The 22741-nt window shown below is 37.2% G+C and overlaps 1 protein-coding gene across 2 annotated transcripts in view; it reads right to left on the bottom strand.

Annotated features, from left to right (window-relative positions):
- The window catches only part of XRN2 (5'-3' exoribonuclease 2), an 82461-nt gene that overhangs the window by 41651 nt on the left and 18069 nt on the right, over positions 1–22741 (bottom strand). For both annotated transcript variants that reach the window (XM_026487477.4, XM_057312710.1), the window contains exons 2-16: positions 19485–19612; positions 19291–19402; positions 17264–17375; positions 15455–15513; positions 15289–15378; positions 14086–14158; positions 13892–13942; positions 13291–13448; positions 12209–12283; positions 11989–12122; positions 11832–11889; positions 11641–11748; positions 7449–7493; positions 5873–6004; positions 2039–2157 (exon numbers count right to left, since the gene is read on the bottom strand). In XM_026487477.4, coding sequence (XP_026343262.1) covers positions 2039–2157; positions 5873–6004; positions 7449–7493; positions 11641–11748; positions 11832–11889; positions 11989–12122; positions 12209–12283; positions 13291–13448; positions 13892–13942; positions 14086–14158; positions 15289–15378; positions 15455–15513; positions 17264–17375; positions 19291–19402; positions 19485–19612 — 1454 coding nt within the window. The remainder of the gene's footprint in view (positions 1–2038; positions 2158–5872; positions 6005–7448; positions 7494–11640; positions 11749–11831; positions 11890–11988; positions 12123–12208; positions 12284–13290; positions 13449–13891; positions 13943–14085; positions 14159–15288; positions 15379–15454; positions 15514–17263; positions 17376–19290; positions 19403–19484; positions 19613–22741) is intronic.

The following is a 22741-nucleotide window of genomic DNA, read 5'->3' as shown; positions in this document are numbered from 1 at the left end:
CTGGTTTATCACCCAAATCATTTTATATTTAATATCCAGGTGAAATATAAATGAGTTAAACAGTAATACTAACACAGCTTCATTTAATTATTTCTAAAAAGCCCACTTTCACAGAATTTAGTAAAAGACGGTAAAAGACGGTTAAACATCAAAAATCCAAACACTGATTCTAGTAAGACCATTATAAAACTACATTTTGGAAAAGAGAAAATAACTACTTATTAAAGTAGATACTGAACACTTGTTTGTTCAAATTTTAATACTGTTTTATGTTTTTTGATTGTGGACCAATTCTGAAACCACACTGTAATATTCAAATATTGAAGATATTTTATATAAGTTCCTCAGTTTGTTAAAATACATTTAAACTAAACAAAGGAGGCAATCAAATTACTTTAAAAAAAAAGATTTACACGGGTAATTTTTTAAAAGGTAAAAAATGGTTCGTAAAACAATAATCTAGAAGCCAGGCAGAAAATTATGTTTATACCTATTCTCCTATCCTTGGGCCTTATCCCTCTTTCAGCTAGGAGTTGTTGGCTTCAGCGAAAGACAGAAACACACATGTATGTATGCTCTAGTAGAACTTAGAAGCAGGTCAATCGATTCACTAAATTATCATTAATCACTGAAAATACATGTGAAGAACCACTTTTTCAAAGTGTTTTTTTTTTTTAAGTACTCATTTTTCATTCTCTAAAAGATTTAAATATTTTATTGAAGGAACACAAAGAAGCTGAAGAACACTAAAGAAACAAATCAGGACAGATCAGAAACACCAAGATGATTCTCATTAAAGGCTATTTTCTACCATGTGCCACATGTTACTAATTAATTACAGTCATATTCCAGAATACACCACACCAATTTTAATTCCCTCCCACTTGCCTCAAGCATTTACAGAACATCAATTAGGAGAAATATCCTCTATAATGTGGCTTATAACTGTTTTACAGAAAATATGAATGAAATACACGTCAAGAGTCTCAAGCATTTCTTGACAGAAGCATTTCTACCTTGACTGTTCTCAGCCCTGGGAATACACAATGAAGTACTAATAAATCAAGTTAACTATTAAGCTGGTAGATCAAGATGGCTACACAATAAAACAGATAACATACTCTAAGAGGAAAATCCAGAGTTGCAGAAACAGAGGATCAGGTAAATGTTCAATCAAAAGTCACCACAGATCTCAGAATCTGACATCAAAGGATGTTAGGAAAATACAGAACCATACATGACACTTGAGAAGTTTTCCATCATTAATGCAAACATACCATCCATGTCCTATAAAAGAAGCATGAGTTGTGGACCACTATTGTTTAACTTTGAAATATATCATTTTGCCAAATTCTTAATGAATCACAATTTTTAAGATTGTTGGCCTTTTGCACTCGGAACCCAGGGCTCAAATCTAGATTTAATTATACGAGAGGCTATTAATCTTATATAATGATCTCAAATTTCAGGATAAAGAATCGAAGTTTCCTATTACAAATTTTAAGTATATAGCTAAAGGGAAACTCCTCTGTCATCAACTATAACTGTATATATGCAAGTTTGTGGTTTTAAAAAATATACATATTTATCTCTTAACTGAATGACTTTTGCATATTTCATTTGATGAAGAACCTTTCCAATTGAGAAGATTAGCGCAAACTATGTTAAGTATCCAAGTGTAACTGAACTTTCTATGTTAAGCAGCTTGAAAATTTAATCTCAAAACGGTAACATTCAGATCACATAGAGCTAAACACCTCATGTCTAGCCGATCTAGTGCCTGGTCTCAGAGGGAAAAGTGGCTTGGAGGACAAAAACCTGCACGCATACTAATCCAGATACTTAGATTTAACAGCTATAGCTTACACATCTCACTGGAATTTACTGACTATTCTAACCCTCCACATTAATTACTGGTGGATAAAAAGATCACAGGCAAGCATCTGAAGGCACTGCTGCTCTAAGCTAAATAGCATTAATTAGACAGCATCTATTTCAGCAATTTGATAACAAAGTGTTATCAAAAAAATGGTTTCACCTGACGTTATCCTCTGGCTCAGGTTCACTGTCACTGTCTTCTGCTTTTCGCTTAATTCCTCCTATTGGAGATGGGGAGCCATCAGAAGTGAAACTCGTATTAGGAGATACTGAAGGACTCTGCAAACAATTATGACATTACAGAGGAAGGATTTAATTATTCATTTCACATAAGAAGTTACATCCAACTGCTATTACAATCATGCTTCATGGTAATACAACTGTTAAAGCTATTAAATAGATATGGCAAATGTATTTAGAAAATACAAAGACTGTTCTTGGCCTACTCTACTCCCTCAAAAAAATAATTATATAGTTCCAAGCTTTCTATGCTTAAACTCAAAAGAATCTGAACATTGTTAGAATAAAAATTACTTCAGAAGAAAAAAGAATTTAATTTTATAGATTTTTAAAAATTAAAGGACTGGACTTATTTTTTTCTTTGGTGGTTTCCTCATGTTATGAATTCGTAATCACTTTCTACCAATCAAACAGCAAAGCTGTAAGGGGGGAAATAAAAGTACATTAATTAGTAATACACAAAACAGTCAGTGCTGGTGAGAATAAGGTTAAACGGTAGATGTTCTACCTCACACAACCATGTGGAAAGCAACAGTTTAACAAGACTCTGCCAGAGTCTAAATTATTTTATAGTTTTATTTATATCTAAAATATTTTATAGTTTCAAAATTCAAGGTCCAAGTAAAAATGTACTAGTAACTTAGAAAAACGCAGATTTATTATTTCAAAGACTTGGATACCACTTTAAATTCACTATTACCTTCCATTTGTACTTAATCTGACGAACACAGTGAGCATCCTACAGTATTTTAATATTTAAGTAAAAAATTAAAATTCTCTGCAACTTCAGTTTTATGTTAAGTGACCAAAACCACAAGTGGCAAAAAAGGTTTTCATAGTAAAGTTTTTCTTCTGTTAGTCACAGCATACCAGATATTGCGATTAAATTGAATTATTTTTATATTGAGAGCTTAGGAGGCTATTTTAATGATACTGTAACTAAAACCTTAGTATGAATGTAGTTCACACCATAGGCCAAAAAAATGCTAGAACAAAACAAAACTGTATTTCTCATAGAGTTTATAATTTCTTTAAAAAAATGTGCAATTTCCATTTTATTCCTGATACTATATGGCCAATACTGTTCAAAAAAATCAAAACTATAAAAACTAAATTCAGGAAGGCACTGTTGTACTTGAAAATGAGATATGGGTATTTTTAGTCAGATCTGAGTTTGAAATTCCAAGTCCAACCTTTACTGACTGTTTGGCCTTGGGCAATTTATTTAACCTGTGTCAGCCTCAACTTAAAATTGGGATAATGTTCTCTCTTTGTTGGTTACTGCGAGGATTAAATGATACAGTATGTGTAAAGGATCAACAGCAAGAGGACGGCATGGCGTATGGTGGCTCACCTTTCGAGGACAGCATGGCGTATGGTGGCTCACCTTTCAGTAAGTCATCACTATTATTTTTTAAACCAACACTAAATCCATTTGGATTAAATTATGAGAATGATATTCCTATCAATCGTCTAAGTACAGAGAAGTTGGGTAAAAAGCAAACTTTCCCAAATTGAAAAATAAGACACAAACTATCTTTATCTGATTAACAAAAATAATATGCCTGCAAGGGAAAACAAAAAGTGGTTTGTTTTATACTAAATCTCTACTGCTCTTTTCAGCTCTCTACCAACAAAATCTTTCCTGAATATACCACATTCATACCAATTGATTCAAATTCCTTTTTAAAAAGCTCTTTTTGCTATCAAATTTTATGAAATGGCCGCAGATATACTCAAACTGTATTTCATTTTTTTTTTTCAAAGATTTTATTTATTTATTTGACAGAGAGAGACACAGCCAGCGAGAGAGGGAACACAAGCAGGGGGAGTGGGAGAGGAAGAAGCAGGCTCCCAGCGGAGGAGCCCGATGTGGGGCTCGATCCCAGAACTCTGGGATCACGCCCTGAGCCAAAGGCAGACGCTCAACCGCTGTGCCACCCAGGCGCCCCTCAAACTGTATTTCAGAATGCAAAATTTAAAAACACGTATTTACGAGGAAACAGAAGCCAGCTAGTAAAGCATTAACAGCCTGGACCATCATACTCAATACTGGACACTAATATGCCCAACAGCTCAAAGAGCAAAAAATTTGTAACTTCAAAGACTCCCTCTAAATGAACTGGTAATTAGGCTTTGTGATTTCCTTAAATTCCTAATATTCTATATAAAAATCCCTCTCTGCAAAGCCTCCAACAGAAATTAATTGTGTCAAGAGGAATTAAAAACAGGATTGACTAAGCAACTAATCATCAATCTCCCTATTCCTACTCCCACGGCAGACATTATTAATCAAAAGTGGGTCTAATCCTATGGAGCCTCAATATAATACTGGAATCCTTTTCAACGCAATCAGAGCTGGCAAAGTTTAAACCTCCCTTTTCCCTGGGATTAAGAAAAAGCATACTATCATGGACATGGTGTTTGACAAGCAAGTCATTCAGTTACACTTTGTGGGGACGGTAACCACCATAATCTTAAAAGAGGGACATCAGCCTTTTCTGTTCTGTTCAAGTGTCTCATTGCAATCCTTTCACTAATCCTCCATATCACACTGTTAATGGTGTAAAGAATAAGACAAGAACACAAAAATCAAACAGAAAAAAAACATAACAAAAACCCAGGCTGCTTCTCTCGGGAGATGCAAATTCTCATGAATTCTCAAATTCCACAGCTAAGTCCTAAAACTTTGAGATGGGAATTTGCAGGAATATAAATCAGTCTCCTGATACGGCAAAAACTCCACATACAAGATTGCTCTGTAATAAAGGACTTGAGCATCAATAGGGTTAACTGTTAGAATAATGAAATATCAAAACTTATGCAATTTCCTTGAATATATCAAAACAAAAATTTACATTAGATACCAAACCTTACAAAATATATTTCCTCTCTCTACAACACACATCTCTCTTATGCCTATCAGCCTGAAATAAGAAAAAGCTTTGATTATTTGCTGTACATCAATTCATGGTCTGTTCCCTTACCCCTGTGCTACCCTCCCATGTGTTCTGGTCTTATGGTGTGTTGCCACTACAACAGGAAGCTACTGGAAAGACTATAGCCTTGCTGGCTGAGATGACCTGCTTCTTCAGTCTGGATCACCAAGTTCAAACAAGGAGGGATACCAGGTGGCAAATCCATTCAATTCGAGTTTCAAAGTACGGAGCAACCAGAATCTGCATAGTGAGAGCTAACTTAAACTATGTATTCAGATCTACTCCATGCCTGAGTTGGACAGCAAGAATTCAGGCAGTGAGAAGTACCTGTATTTGACAGACAGAGGAATACATATAATAAAATGCTCATAGATGATCCCTGGAAAGAAAGGGGAAAACCTACCTTCCTCTCTTACCCCCAGCTATGAGATACTCAGATGTCCCCATCATGCTTCTAGCACCCAGTACCTTTAGGAGAAGGGGGAACCACTGTGGCCCATTTGCATTACAGAAACATTGCAGCCACTTAGCTATCTATATTTACATGCATTTTTTTTCTTTCAGATCATTTAGATATTTACATATTGATAATCATGGATTCAACAAAGTTAAAAATATCTCAAGGGAAAAGAAATGGAGAAAAACTACAAAACAGAACTTCAGGCTGAGTAAAAAATTTACACACAACCACAAGAGACCTCTGATGGTCACGTAAAAGTAAGTCACTTACAGAGTTATTCTGCATCCTTTTCAATGCCACGTAAAAGTAAGTCACTTATAGAGTTTTCAATGCCACGTAAAAGTAAGTCACTTACAGAGTTATTCTGCATCCTCATTTCATAGGCTGCTTGTCTCGGATTACTGGCTACTTGAGAACCTGGTGAATTTCTTGAACCCAAGGCATGCGGGGTTAGTATTCCACCAGGAGAGAAAGCTGGTTGATCTCTCTAACATAAATGGAAACAAATGCAGAAATTAAAATTAAGTCACAATACAGTTAGATGACTGGAGGAAAAGAAGGCAATGGAACAGAGTCCTCACTGTAAGCACTTAAAGGAGGAACCAGATTTCTGTTAGCATTTATAGAGCTATCCACAATTTGATTTGATGGTAACTCACCCTGTAAACAGTTTTAGTAATAACCGTTCTAAAAGTACATATAATACACTGTTCTGATACACACAATCTATTCAAGCCTCAGTAAGCTATTCCATTATGTTTACTGACCATTTCAGAACATATTTAAGAAACAACTTCAGGCACATAAAAATAATATAACTATGAAGGTTAAAAAACTAGTCAAGAGTTTGATTTATACTTAGAAAAACCCCCTTTTATTTACCCTTCACCTTGTTAGAATTTAACTCTATTTCTAATTAGAGCTATGATTACAGCTGTTAATAGGTGACAGTTGTGGCTGACTGGTAAAACATACTTTTTACACAGATACTGACTAAAAGAAAATAATAATACATAAGGTAGAAAGCAGATATTCCCCTCGCAATCTAAGTCGTTTTGAACCTACCTGTAACAATAAATAACTCTACTTTTCTCCCTTCTAAGTTGCCCAACTTGCTCACTTCTAATAAAATACAGTAATAAAAGGCACAACCTAAATTCCATGAGTTTAAAATCCAGTAAAGACAAGAAAAACAAGCACTAAAGAAGTAACTATAGAGCATTGTGCAATGAGGTAAGAAAACAAATATCACAAGCAAGAAGCAGTGGAGTTCAAAGAAAAGGACTGCTCATCCTGGACTAGGGCCAAGGCCACAAGGGAGGCCCCAGTGGAAAAGCTAACATGTGAGGGAGTCGTCAAGTCAGAAATCCACTCTGAGCTAGCAAATGCAAGCAACAGAGTCAGGAATGACGTGGTACATTTAGAAGACAGCACAGAAAACTGGGCAGCTAAAATCGGACTGGATCACAGTACACTCCGCATGCCAGCCTGAGAGAGAAGTGGGCTCTAAGGGCACTACAAAGTCGCTGGTCATTTCCGAACAGAGAAACAAGAGTTTCAGGAAGATTAAACTGACAAAGATATAGACAGAATGCAGTAACTTATAAGAGGATATAAAGGGTTGACTGTTTTTATTACAAAAACAATACCTCTAAATGAACTGGTAATTAGGCTTTGTGATTTCCTTAAAATCACACAAAAAAATTAAATAGCTAAGCACCCTATGTCCATCAAGTGCATCTTTTCAGACTCCAGAGTTTAGAAAAGACTTGACATCAGCACTCTTTCTCCAGGCAAGAAGGCAGCTGGGTAGACATTACACCCCTATCCAACTGCTACTGGATAAGGAATAAAGCTACTGCAATAAACATCTTTTTCCCAAATTGTAAACTTATGCTATTGCCAATCTTATGAAATTAATTAAAACTCACCTTCATTCTCTTTCTTTTTTCTTTCTGTCGTCTTCTAAAACTGTCCTAAAAGTATAAAATCCACATATTCTGTCAAATAATTACACAAAAATGTCAGAGTTAAACATTACCAGGAATGATTTGGGAAACAATTTAAGTTTTAAAGGAAGACCCCAGAAACCTAGGTACATAATTAAACTAGGCAATGGGCCATATATTCAAAGTGTTGTTTATCAGAACTTTAGATGGATAGAGAGCACTCTAAATGGAGTTTAAATATAATTTAATTTTCCTCTTAATATTTTCAGATAGTTTTTGACATCATTTCAGGAAAGAATGCAAGAGTCATGACAAAGACTCTTGGTTTCACCCTGGAGGCTGTCAACATGGAGAAGATACAAGTAAGTAAGAAAAAAATTCCTAAGTTTTAGCTGAACACAGTTAATAACAAAGATGGCCATTTAAAAAAAAATTAACAACACAATAATGAACTTCTGTTACCTAAAAAAGGCTCGATAGTTCCTAATTCTGTAGCATGCACAGTTCCTAATTCTGTAGCATGCACAGCACAAAGTGGGTAAGGACAGAAGTGCGGCTCTGTGCAAACTCTACCCCCCCACCCCGGCCAGGTTCCAAAAAGTCAATCTCATGAAAGGAAGGAAGGAAATTCAGATGTTTGCACTGCTCCTTCTGAGACAACTTAATTCACAAGAAAGGGTCCAGTCTGCACTGATTTTTCCCCTCCACTCATTTTCAAAATGTAGTCATGGTTTCAATTAAACAGATTTGGGACTGATCTTGTTCCCCACTAACTGTTTGGCCATTCAAAGGCCTCCCTGGTCCCAGAAAGCACTCCTTCCATGCCCAAGATTCTGTGAGTATCATGGCACTGGAACAACTAAAGTCCTACAATAGCCCAAAACAGGGGCCAGTAGGTACTATACTGACTGCCACCTGAGTAGCTGTACTTCTATCCCTTCCAGGTCAGTAATGCCAACTGCAAAATAACACCCTTAATAAGATCTGAAATTTATACTTTCTGCCAGAAGAGAAGGTGAATGTTGAATATATGTGAATGGCTACCTTAAAACCTCCTCAGATATGAAATCCACCAACTTCCTTAATCAAGCTTTCCTCTCTATCTTTAATTGAAATGTTTCTTATCTAGGGTACCAACAAGCTACAGACTGTGAAAGCCACTGGTCAGTTTTCAGTCCTTATCTGACCATGACTGGTCGGTCTTGAATCATGCTCTTCACTTGGCTTCCAAGCCACTACACTCACCTGTTTCTCTTTTCACTCTTGCTGCATGCCTTTGCTCCATGACTCTCCAATCTCTCAACGTTAGTGTTCCTCTGTGCCAAACACTTGGACTTCTCTACTCCTATGAGAGTAATCATCTAGTCTCATGGCTTTAAACACCACCTATACGATGACGAGTCTCCAACCAGGACCTCTCCCCATTCAACATATCCAACTGAGTGTCTCAAACCTAACATGTCCAAAACAGAATCCCCACCCCCAACTTTGCACCTCCCAGTCTTCATCATCTGTTGCTCAGACCATTTTTCAACTGCTCAGACAAAATGCCTTGGAGTCATTCTTGATACTCTTCTTCCTTCTCTCAACTTAGCATTGAATCCATTAGCCAATCCAGTGATTCAACTATCAAAATATATTTAAAATTCAACTACCTCTTACCATCTTCACTGCCACCATGCTGGCTCGCCTTGGACTGCTGCAAAAGAACTTCCTAACTGGGCTCTTGGCTTCTATCTTTGCCTCCATACAGTCAACATCCTGGGCACATGCCCTAGAGCCTCTGCACTGGCTATTTCCTCTCTGCTCGAAATGCTCTTCTTGCAAACACCTGCATGGTTTACTTCTTCACATTCTCCAGGTCTTTATTCAAAGTCATCTGTTGGTGAGGCCTTCTCTAATCACCTTTTCTAGAAATGCAACAATCCCATCTCCACCTTCCCAGACGTTTCCTCACCTGCTTTAATTTTCTTCACAGCACTCATCACTCTATAACACAGTACAGTTTACTTAGTTTTTGTGCTTATTGTCCATTTCTGAAAGAATGTAAGCTCCATGAGGTCAGGAATTTTTTGTCTACTTTTTTTTCTGTTATATCAATGACACTCAGAATACTATCTGGCACATGATAAACAATAAATATTTGCTGGATAAATGAAGGGCATTTGCAACATAAAGGGCAAACATCAAAGCTTACAAAACAAAAAGCATCACCTTCAACTGCTCAGTTTTAGTAACAAATACTGATGTATTCCTTTTCTACTGTCTATTTTGTGCTATGAACTCCTTTGGAAATCAGTCAAAAGCCACAGACACACTTTCCAGGAAAATACATACACCTGGATACTTTTATATTGAATTTCTGAAGGTTCATAAATTTCCACCGATGCCCAACCTTGCTGATAGACATCGTATGATGTCAGGAACACCAAAAAAGATCCAAAGAGCTTTAAAATGCTAGTCCAGCTGGAAACCATATTACTTAAGTCTGAAGCACTTCGATACCTATCAAATCTCATACATCCTGCTCTAATGCCAAATATCACCAATATTTATTAGTACAGAGTCTGCTAAAGCCACACAAAAGGGTTATTCTAATATAAGGTTTTTATATCAAGTAGTATTGTATGTACATACAGTTTTTTTCTTAAGCATAAACGGAAGCAGGTCAAGTGGAGCCAACTCCACTTCAACTGTAACTGTTGAAGACTAGTTCAAAATGGCTATGCTGGTAGACATTTGATATCCCAAAGTCAGTTCTGTTATTGGAACCTTACATGTGAAAAGTACTTGTCACCATAGCGGATTACCAAGTACCAAAGGTTTTGGAAAGAATGCTTACAGTCCACTCACTCTGTTACATAAAATGTTACTGAAAGTTCTAAGAAACAAACCACTAGCTACAGCACACAAAGTTGAAGAAAATATAAAATCCTGTCAGATACAATGACATGTTTTAATCTGTAAGGAAATCATAAAGCAATGTAGCAATATTTGCTCAAAACAGGCATATGAATTTTTGTAAGATCAGTTTCTGAAAGGATTTCCTTCACTCTCTAAGAAGCTACTATCTGTTAAATTTTATCCACTGCTTGCCTCCCTTAACACTCTCCCATAACCACCCTCCAACCAACCCCTTTGCCTCCAAGCTACCGCCCCTCTAAACCCCTGGCCATGGACTAGGGGCCTGTCCATCTTTCCCTGACACCTCAAAGAGCACCAATGGCTTCTCTCTTTAGGGATTTCCTTCCATTTCTCTACAACTAGCTCTTCTCTCTCCTTAAATGTCCATGTTTCTCAGCGTTTCTATTGGAGGCACTTTCACTCCACACAGAGTCCCAGGGACTTCAAGTTTACACTGACAGCTTGAAGTATCTCCCATCTACTAATGGTTCTAAAATCTCCTTTCAAAAGACTTCTGCCTGAGCTTTACACAAATCCATCTAATTGCTTCATGGACTTTCTCCTCTCCAGTGTCCTTTACGGTGCCTCAAACTTAGTATCTCCAAAATGAAACTCAGTTTCTAACTGGTCCCCACCCCAACCTCCTATACCCCAAGTGCTTGCTATCTTAGTGAATGGCACCAGCAATCTCCCCACTGCCCGAGCCAGAAACCTGGACTTCTCACCTAAGCACTCATCCTATCATACGTAATCAATTTCCAAGTGCTTTGTTATTTTATTTCCTTCTTTTGTGTATAAATTTCTTACTCAGAGTTGCAACCCTTTGCCTTGGCTGATGCAATCCAACCCTGACCCCCTATACTCTACTACCAGAGTAGAGAGTTCCTAAGTCTTAACCTGTCTTCCAGGGCATAAATATTTCCTATAAAACATGGCAGCCACGAGTTCAATCCCAGCATTCATCTAGCCTTGGCACCCTCATTTCATAGCCCACTGATTAGACAGGTGTTTGGATTTTTATCTTAATTAAGATTATGAAGAGAGAAAAAAATTATAATGCAACTCACACAGGGTGCAATACATAGTTCCACACAGTAAGCATCACCACCTTTATAAAATAATCAAAGCACTGACCACTCATGATTACATTAGTGTTTGATACACTATAATGATAGAACAACGCACTCAAGAGGTTAAAAGTACAATCACAGGATCATCACAGCCTATTAGAGACAGGAGCAATTTAGCTACTGCAATAGAAACACTTTACCTCATCATCCTTTCTCTTTTTAAAAATGCTATCCTCAACTTCACCAACTGCTAACATGATCATCTGTACTCTTTGCAGATTGACATAACCACTTTCTGTAAGGTAACCCTGTAAGTGATAAAATACATGTAAAATGATCTTCTTATAAAAGCAAATACTTCTGTTTTGAAATTATTCAAGAATGAACTTACCCCAGTTTTGTGTACCACATTTTTGTATATGTTAACCAAACGATCAATTGCACCTTCCCTGCCACCAGGAAACAAACATTACGCATTAGGACCAGTGTGCACTGTAAAGGCAAGAAGGCTAAAACACTAGTTTGAAAACCCACACAAACACACGTACCTAATTTCTAATGATGGCAGGTGAGGAAGGAAGTCATTTCCCACAAAGAAGCACATGAAGACCCAGTCATCAATACTCCTCTCGACATCAAATGTAAACGGCAGGCTGGCCATGGTGAGCTCTCTTTCCAAATACTACAACCAAGAAGGAATGCTACCATTAAAGCTATCAAAAGCCACCCTGCTTTAGAATACTGATCCCAATGTTTATTGCTACATACCTCACGAAGAACATTAAGACGAAGGAAGATAAATTCTCCTTCTGCACAAGGAAGACTATCTGCAAGTTCATCATGCTGCAGGGAAGGGGAGTCAAGATTAAACAAGTCTACTCTAAACCGTGTAACTTTTTCCAACGAAATCAATATCATGGCTTTCTCTAAAGCAAAATCCATTTTAATATTACAAGTATTAACAACAACAAAAAAAGAATTCACCAAACCATTTTAAAAATAAAAAATTATTCATAATCCCAATCACACCTAGACCGGGGATCAGCAAATGTTTTTTGCAAAAGCCTAGAGAGTAAACATTTTATCCTTTTGGAGACACATGGTCTCTGCTGCATATTCTTTCATGTTTTGTTTTGTTTTTACAACTCTTTAAAAATATACATACCATTTTTAGCTCATTGGTCAAATCTGGAGGTCTGTAGTTTGCCAATCCCTGACCTACATCCAGCCAATATTAAATTTCAAGGCAGATACTTCTAGACCCTTCTCTATAAACATAGTGTATTTTTTACCTTTTTTCCACTCAGCATGTCTTTTAAAGAGGCAACATATTCTTAAATCAGATGAAAACCCATTCAAAGGGGGCTGGATATAATCAAGTGAACCCAAAATATATAGGAACTAGGAGTAACTTAAAAGTATCAAGCAGAATAATATATTTTATTTATATTCTTTTTAAGAAAAATCATTTGAGATACTTCTACAAACAAGTCATGTGCAAGAGGCATTATTAACTAGGAGACCCAAGCCTCATGTAGACATAAGCTATGTTAGAGGTGGAAAGGAGAAAGATTGAGTGCATGCATGCTTTTGAATGTGTATTCACTTTAAAGGGCTTTGAAAGATACATTCCTGTGAGGGGTACAGAGCAAGTAGGTAAAAATCTAATATAAATACAATCTTCTCTTTACCCATTCTAAAAATGAAGTAACCTGAATATACTTAATGCCACTAAACTGTAAACTTAAAAATAGTTAAAACAGTATATTGTGTGTTAAGTATATTTTATTACCACAAAAAATAAAATAGAAAAATTTTAAATGAGGCAACTACCATTTCAAAGTTCCTACCTTTCCCTTCTTTTCTCTTGGCAAACCTTCACAGTCCTTGACCTCATGTCCAAACTGATTACAAAGTCCACATGGTTTAGGTTTGTTTGGTTTGAATTCTTCTCTAATGATGGTAAAGTTGGGTTCATGTGTAGCAAGGCCGAGCATAATGAGGTCAGCTGTCAACGAACAACGATAAAAACAATGAACTGTGAGCACTCTGAGAAGACCCTACCACAACCAATGATAAAGGACACCACTGTCACACAAGACACCAACACAAAGAAAAGCCCAAACAAGCACATAAGCAGAGGTGGTAAAGCCAAAAAACCTAAAACTTCCTAGTTCTCAGGCAACAAGCTGTCCTCCAGACACATGGGCACAGAAAATCTTCCATTTTAAAGGCATGCAATATCAAAAGGTTGAAAAATATTTTTAAAATGTAAGATAAATGAACATGAATCACAAACTAAACAACTTAATACCAGTTCCTTCTCAAACATAAAATGAGCAAGGCATATTAGAATTTTCAGGAAACCAGGAATAATCCACTACTACACACTAACCTATTAACTTGCTATGGTTTAATCCAAGAGAATCAAATCCCAAAAAAGAAACTTACCATCTGCTCCACATAAGCAATGATGAGTGTTTGGGTCATGGTTAGGTTGGGCTAAAGAGGGGGGGAAAGATACATTATATTTATATAAATGTATTTTATATCACAGGAATATCATATTCTACCAAATAGTTTCTATATAATGGCTTGGCTTTTTAAATAGAACATATAATAAAATATTTATAAGGGAGTTTTACCTCTTTGTCTTCTAATATAATCCATGATTTTATGTTCTCCCTCACCAGGAGCACTAGCATCAGATAAAATAACCTATAAAAAATAGTTTTTAACACTGTCAGTTCATCCCCAAATTTCTAGCACAAAAATCAATAAAATTGAATAGCTTAAAATAAATCAGGATAATTCTATTAAGACAGTGTTATTAATTAGAAATTTTTCATAAGGTGTGTGTTAAACATCAAAATTGTTTCACTGGTTAACCTACTACAGGAACAGAAAAAATGAAATGTTTCAGTCAAATTTAGCCAAAAGAAATGATCAGTTCTAGTATTCTTACTGCTACCCAAGGATACAGCCCCAAACCACATAAGCCCTGGGAGTAATCAATAAAAGATAGCCATTAAATATAATTTACCATATCTAGTTTATAGCAAAAAAAGCTTTGAATTTATTTTTTTGATTTTTAAAAAGATTTTATTTATTTGGGAAAGTGAGAGAGAAAAAGAGAGCGCACCAGCAGGGGGAGTGGGAAAGGGAGAAGCAAATTCCCCACCTAGCAGGGAGCATGATGCAGGGCTCAATCCCAGGACCTCAAGATCATGACCTGAGCAGAAGGCACACCCTTAACCGACTGAGCCACCCAAGTGCCCCAACAAGCTTTGAATTTAAAATTACATAAAAGTTCATTTAAATTTTACTTAAACACGTAGGAGAACACAGCTATTCTTTAAAGGCCCCCCATGACTTTAATCTTGCTCTATTTCGATTCTAACTATAGAAATTTCCATTTAAAAATTGCTTTCATATATATATATGAATATAAATATATTTTTTCTATATATATGTGTATATATGTATATATATATATACACATACATATATACATGAGGTCAAGGACATACATATATATGTATATATATACATATATATAGAAAAATACGTATTTTTATATATAATACAAAATATTATATATGTATTTTTTTTTAAGTGATGGGTCCCATTTTATAGCTTCATAGTGACGGTAAGAAGACAAAATTGGCACTGAGAGCAAATTCAGCAGTCTAAAACTGGACCATGCAGGGCACCCCATCTCTAATAACCCTGGAAGCTTCTCTTTCCTCTGACAGTCAACTAGCATTTTATGGGGTTATCAGTCATATCAAAGTACAGCCTAAAATGATCACCCTTATCTTCCTGAAGTACCAAAATGTGAAACTTACTGTCAAGTTTTTCCACCCAGGGTCATTATTTAAACGATCAGCTATGTAATAGCGAAGGCATTTAGCAAGATTGTCCATGAACTCGGTTCCCTAAAATGACAGAAAGAAATAAATTAACCTACCATTTAAGAGTTAGCAATAGCTGGCAAAGTATGAGACTACTTACTGGTGTAATACAGTTGCTGTCGAATCTTTCTTTTATTTCTTCTGGAGGAAGAAAGCCACCTAGAGGAAAAAGAAGCAATGTTCTGTTCTCCCCACAAAAAGTCAGGTAAATTACTCAGTATTAAGCCAGAACAACAAAAACAAATCCAAATACTAAAGAAAGGGAAATATTGTCATCTGAGGAACAAATGTTCCCCCTTTGGGGAAGAAAATGAGATTTATCCTCTCAAATTTTTATTTTATTTTAATTTTTTTTCATCCTCTCAAATTTAATATAAGCTTTAACATGACCATCAAAATGGTATACAAAAGATACGAGAGTTTACCAAAATATGAAAATTATGACATTCTTCATAATGCCCTCTGCAGCACAACACACACACACACACACACACACAGGTTAGGAGTTCTCATTTTGATAATAATTCCTGAGATAAAGGTACCTTAGAAAAACAAAATTAAAGTGCTGACTTGTTTGTTATCTAAAGATTTTTATTTATTTATTTGAGAGAGAGAGCGTGTCCGTGCATGAGTGCATGCTCACGAACGAGTAGGGGAAGAAAGAGAGGGCCAAGCAGACTCCCCACCGAGGAGGGAGCCAGACTCAGAGCTCGATCCCAGAAGCCTAAGATCATGACCTGAGCCAAAGAAAGATGTTTAAGTAACTGAGCCACCCAGGTGCCCCTAAACTACTGAGTTTATTACAGCTTTATATGGTAAGAAATAAAATTATCAGCTGTGATATAAAAGTCCTATTTGTCCTCTATATCACTGATTAGTTTTTTTCAAGACAAATATATTTCAAAACATCTTCAAGAAAGAAGACATCTTTAAAATCAAAGACTATCTTTTATAAGTACAAACAGGTTTTAAGCATATTACAAGTTGCAGCTAAAGTAACTATATAGTTGCACACTTCCAGCAAATTAAAACAACAGAAAATGTATCATAATTGTAGGCTTGAGTTGACTACACTATGATATCCTCTTTAACCTACAAACAACAGTATTTTGAGCCAATAAATTGTTGCTTTCCTGGTCTATCATACCGCCCTTGTAATAAAACATCAAACAAACCACCCTGCTACAACCACACCCCATCTCACAGACAGGTGTCTTGGGAGAGAACTGGTCCCATGGAGTATCTGGACTCCTTGACCTTCCTCCCCCTCTGAGACTTTGTTAACTTCTATCTATGTACCCAACAGGAATTTCAAGCTCTGGGGAACTGCAAAGATGATCACACCCCACCCCTCCCCCAAATCAAGGGAACCCTGGGTACTTCACTGCCTCAGTGCCTACTGCATCCACCTCTACTGAAGTGTGTCTGACTTAGTGAAAGCCTGTAAATATGGACTGCATTATCCCTGTCCTTCTCTTACAGACCTCTGAGTTCTAAGGGGAAGTAACAAGCAAGCTACCCAGAGTGATTTAAGGAAAATGTTTACAGAACTGTAGCTTTCTAACAATCCCCATAGAAAAGTAAGAGGCACTCTCCCTTACAGATACATCAAAGTTAGCTGAGAACCGCACTTGCCTGAAAAGGGCTGACAATATGCTCTCCCTACCAGAATTCCCTCCTTTTATTCCTAAGTTTCCTTTTTACTACAGAGTTGGGAAAAGAAAAAAGCTTGTTAGTGGAAATGAAGGATTCCATTGACTACTTTTTGACAGTGAACATAAATTTTCGTCAGATATTCTAGATCCTAATTAAATTAAAACCATACCTACTGTGAGAGAAAGTTGACAACTCTCCCCCCATTCTATATACATTTAATAAGAAGTGCAAGTTCAAGATGCACATTCTTTACCTTTGGCCAGTATTTCTTCCCTGACTCGCTGCTTCTCCACTGCTGCTTCCATTCCTTCTTTTGATGCTCTGAACCTTCTGGAACGCTGCTGGTTCATTTTAGCACGTGGTGCCTGAAAACAGTATTTCATAGTTATGTAATACTATTCAAAATACATATAACGAAATCTGTACATTACTTTCAATGTTGTTCTTATAAAAATAGTACAGTAAAATGGAAAAGTAATGCATCTAATAATCCTTTCATGAAAGATACTAGAATCAAGAACTTTAAAGCTGACCTCAGTCAGGTAAGTGAGTTACATGTCAAATGGACAAACATCCTAAGAAGCCACTTAATTAATACTGCAGAGCCCAAAACCCAATGTCACTTCTCCTGGGCTATGATCCTTCAAGGAACCCAAGAAGGACAGCTCACTTTACTCAAAGACCCAGCCAACATGCAATGAATAATTACTAGTACAAAACCAGGATCAGGAAGACCTTATGTCTGTGACTGAAAGGAAGGATGGTCTCCAAATGAGATTAACCATGCCCCATAAAAGCAAAAGAAAGTGACTTCTTAATCTGTAGGACTTCAAGGCACTTCTATATTGTATTTCCCACAATAACCACTCTGTCTCTACAAGAAGGCAAAGCAGGTAGAAAGGGAACAAGGTTTTAATTGAAAATACTTTTGAATTACTCTGACCAAATATAATTTAAAATCACTGGATAAGCTTGAATGAAATGAACTGGACTCTAAGGTTTTGAAATTCCTGAACTGAGTTTTGTTGTTGGAAGGGACTCAAGCATCCTGTCTACATAAAATAAGTTACTTTAAATTCTCTTTTAAATAGTTCCCTTTCCTGTAAAATAAAACCACCTAACCTAACTTTTTTAAGTACCAAGTTCTTTGATCCACATTTATATTTCGACAAAAACATGTTACACACCTGAGCATACAAACACACAGACACTTACACAGGTACGCAGTTTATACTTGATCCAGCAGTAAGGGCACACTGGATGTAAAGTGACAGATTTTCTTCAAGAACTTTCACTATGAATTGAATATGCTCCAAATAAGCTATTCCTGTTCCCTCTACTCTTCACTGCACTTTAACTGCAACTTACCAAGTTATCAAGTAGCTAAAATTTTTCATTGCATAGAGAGAACCTTACAGAAAAGTTAATCTTCTTGGACCCAAACTTTTCTAGACTTTCAAAATCATTCCATTAGCCACTAGGATTATTAAATCTAAAAGAAAGAGAATCTATATGTATATAACTAAATAAATTTTAGGGTTATGATTTACCTTAATTTTCCTTGAATGCTGATATATAATTTGCTGTTATTTATAAGCTAAGCTAGTTGATAGCTGACATGTAATCCTAGGTCAGTAAGTTATTGCCCTCTTAAAGCATTCTGAGGACTACTCACTGCCCATAGGAGAAAATCCAAATTCCTAAGTGTGGCAATAAGGCCTTCTCAAGACATTGCTCTACTTCCCTTTTCAATCTAAAACACCCGTAATTGCCCAGATGTGTTAGTGTGGTCAAAGGCATGGGAAGTGTATTTATTGGGTCCATCTGAGAAATCCAGAAGGTCTTCCCTCTTCCTATCAATTCCACTGATCCCCCTCCACCGCCCACCAATCTCCTGTTATTCTTTATGCTTCAAGAAATGGGACAAAAGTCACCTCCTAACTCCTTTAGTAGCACTGATTTCCTCTTCCCTCAGCACGCTGCATGTGTTATCTAGTACCTATAAAGCCCACAAGTAACTACCTTGCTCATTTATCTCTGTCCCATTAGTGGTAAGCCCTTCAAAAGAAAGGGCAGTCACCATTATCCCCAGTATGTCACACTATCTGGCAAAAACAAGGTACAAGAAATGTCTGAATGAATGACTGAAGGATCAGGCTGCCTTTCTCAAGTTCACCACAGTCAACATTTTTCGTTATTTAGCTGACTTTCACTCTAGACACTCGGAACAAAGCAGAAACAAAAATGGAGGATTTTAAGGTAACTTTTTTTAGCACTTACCACTCCATCTATTGCCATGTAGAGAAGTCGTCTTGGTCTTACAATATTGAAAAGTCTGTCAATGTACTCAAAAATTGCAACCATCATTTCATCCTCATTTTTTGGTGCTGGTCTAAAAGGACAAACAAACAACGTAAAAGAATACAGTACTCCCCTGTAACTTCTGCTATCAGTGACAAAAATGGGTTACGTACTTGTCTTCAGGATGAGTACAGGGATGGATGATTCCATTCATATCCAAATACAGATTATCAAACTCCACATCATTTGGATTTGGTTTACTGGCATCAACAGGAATCTTTACACCATTGCATTCTTTTGGCTGTGAGAAAGTGACAATAATAGTTGGACTGTTCAAGTCTAAAAGTAATACATCCTAGGCTCAGTATGAACCCATTTCACTTCTGAATTGGAAATAAAACACTTTAAGTCATCTTTAAATTATAAGAAATGATTTTACTTCTTAAAGCAAACTAATGCAGATATTTTATCTGTGGAAAGCAGATAGCTTCCAACACAAGTTAATCTCGACTCTGTGAGGGATATTTATCAAATTCTCAAATCGTTCAGTTGTCCAAGTAAGAAACCGTGGGAGTCGTCTTAGAATCCTCCCCCCATTATCACTAAGTTCATCACTCTAACCTCTCCAACTTCATTTCCTCTCAGCCCGACTGCCATGACCATCACTGCAACATCACTCGCCTCAAAGATCGATCCTTTATTAGCCTTCTGTCCTCCCACAATATCACTCAGGCCAACCCCATTTCTTCTAAGTTCCTTAAAAACCCTCTTCCATCTCCCAGTGCCTCTGCACACTGTTTCTCCTTCCTCCTTCCTGCCCATACCCACTTCCTGAAACCTTACTAATTTTCCACAGTCTAGACTGAGATCAAATGACACTCATTTTATAACTCTTCATACACATCTCTCAGAAAACTAACTGCTCCTCCTTCCGCATTTATTTGAGAGCGAGCACAAGTGGGTGGAGTGGCAGGAGAGGGAGAAACAGTCCGCCCGCTGATCAGGGAGCCTGACATGGGGCTAGATCCCAAGGATCATGACCTGAGCTGAAGAGAGACACTTAATCGACTGAGCCACTCAGGCACCCCTCAACTGTATTTTTGTAATGAATATTACCTTTGTTTTTTCTTCCAGAGCTTCAGTGAATGATAAGAATATGAAATCAGAGTTTTACTGTTAGTAAAAGTCATTAAAAAAAAAAGTTCCCTAACATACATAAAGCATATAAAGCATCATGTGTAAAAGCAAAAAATCGTGAACTTAAAAGCCATCGTGTACATCATGGATGAGCCTCAAAAACATTCTAAGTGAAAGCCAGTCACAAGACCAGAGAAGATCCCGTTTATATGAAAAATCCAGAACAGATAAATCTATAGAGACAGAAATAGATGAGTTTCAATTTGGGGGTAGGGAAGGGAAAGGGGAAGGGTGATAGGAAATGAATGCAAATGGGTGCAACATTTCTTCTTGGGGTGATAAAAGTGTTCCAAAATTAGGTAATGGTGACACTCTGTATACAAGCTACTGAATTTTACACTTTAAACAAGTGGATTTTACAGCATATAAATTACATCTCAATAAGACTATTAAAAAAAAGAGAAATAATGAAAGGTCAACGTAATAAGGGGGAAAAACAGCCCAAAAATGGATTAATCAACTGTGGATGGCCACATACCAGAATGCCAGACACAAATGAGAGTCAAAGAAATAGAGCAGGATAGTCACAAATACATTATTGAGCCAAAAACAGACAAAAAACAAAACCAAAACCCACCAAGCTTCAGAAGAATACATACAGTACCATTTATAGAAAGTTATAAAACAGACAAAATAATAACAGGTATTGTTCAGGGCTGAGTACATACACAGTGAAAGCATAAAAAAAGCAAAGGAATGATTTCGTGACCCTGTTGTTAATCTCTGAAAGAGGGAAAGGAATGAGATTGCATTTCAATGTACATTTATAATTGGGAGAAAAGGGTATCATGAAAGGGATTTAAGGGCAGAACAGGGAAGCAGCTTTCAGACAGTGCTTTGTACAAATGTGCTTGTGTATCAGGAAAAAGGGGCTTCATCAGAAGCAGTGAACGGGATAAAAATGGTAAGGAGAGCAAAAGGTCAATTTTGGTGGTGTCTATTTCAATAGAGGACAGCCTGATAAACTCTCCCCCCAAAAAACAAAACAAACTCTATGAAGGCACGAGGCTCTCCACCTCTCCATCTAGTGTCTACACTCCAAAGTCCACACATTTCTTCCTCTCCACCGCCCAAGACACCACACTCAGGAGAATCAAGACTCATTGTCTTTATGCTCCCCAGGAAGTCAGGTAAAAAATACTTTAGACTTGGCCATATGATCTCAGTTCCAACAACTCATATCTGCTTTTGTAGAGTGAAAGCAGCCAAAAACAATATGGCTATGAATGGGTATGACTGTGTTCCAATGTGATTGTATGTATAAAAACACGAGGCCACTGGCTTGCTAACCTCCGCCCTTAGTCCATAGTACACCACTAGGCATACTGCAGCTCCTCAATGAATGCTGAGTGTAGCTGCATGAGAATTTCTATTTATACTACCTAGAAAGTGTAGTGTGGTGCAAGGAGGCATGGGGGCGTGGGAGGGCGCGTCAATTAAAAAAAAAAAAAATTCCAGGAATTTCCAATAAGAAGACTGTGAACATATTTTCCTCTCAGAATTACTGTAGATATATTCAACATGCTAATTATGTAAATTTAGAGCTTCTTCAACAGAAGATTTTGATGCTCAAAAAAGGAACTCACTCCTCAAGAGCCTTGCCAAATACAATGCCAATGTGTCTCTCGCTGGTTAAAAAGAGATCTTTATCAATCAAAGGGCAGATAAAAGGATAGCCACTCTGAACCCCAAAACCAATTCATTTCAAATACGTTTTCATTATGTTTTGGGTCTTCCAAATCATAGAATAAGCATACACTGCAGCCTTCCCTTTCTAACCTAAGACCACAAGACTAACAACAAACAAACATCCACAACTGGGAATCTGTGACAGAAAACCAGAGTCCGCTGTGGCTGGAAAATTGTGAGGGATACCTGAAATGTGGAAAACTAGTACATCTGACAACCTAGAACATGCAGAGAGGAACCTTACTGCCAAGAAGTGGGAAAACACAAGAGGGCTCCAGGCCCAGAGAGGGACGGGGACAGCCTCTTGATGATCCATCAGCACCAGCAGCACTAACAGCTAGGAGGGTCAGTCCCCTGCATTCTCCCCCTCCCTTGCCCCTCAGGCTCCAAAGGGACTAAGCAAGACGGGTGCTTGAGGAGGAAAGGCAGTGCAGTACTCTGGCTGACTGGCAGCTTCCCAGAATAACAAGAGCACGACTACCCAGAAGGCTGGCAGTCAAAGTAGTTCTGCCTAGCAGAAAGTCCACTCCTCCTCCACTTCGTG

This window comes from Ursus arctos, unplaced genomic scaffold, assembly GCF_023065955.2.
Source record: "Ursus arctos isolate Adak ecotype North America unplaced genomic scaffold, UrsArc2.0 scaffold_16, whole genome shotgun sequence".
Lineage (NCBI taxonomy): Eukaryota > Metazoa > Chordata > Mammalia > Carnivora > Ursidae > Ursus > Ursus arctos.
This window is presented reverse-complemented; position numbering and strand designations above follow the sequence as displayed.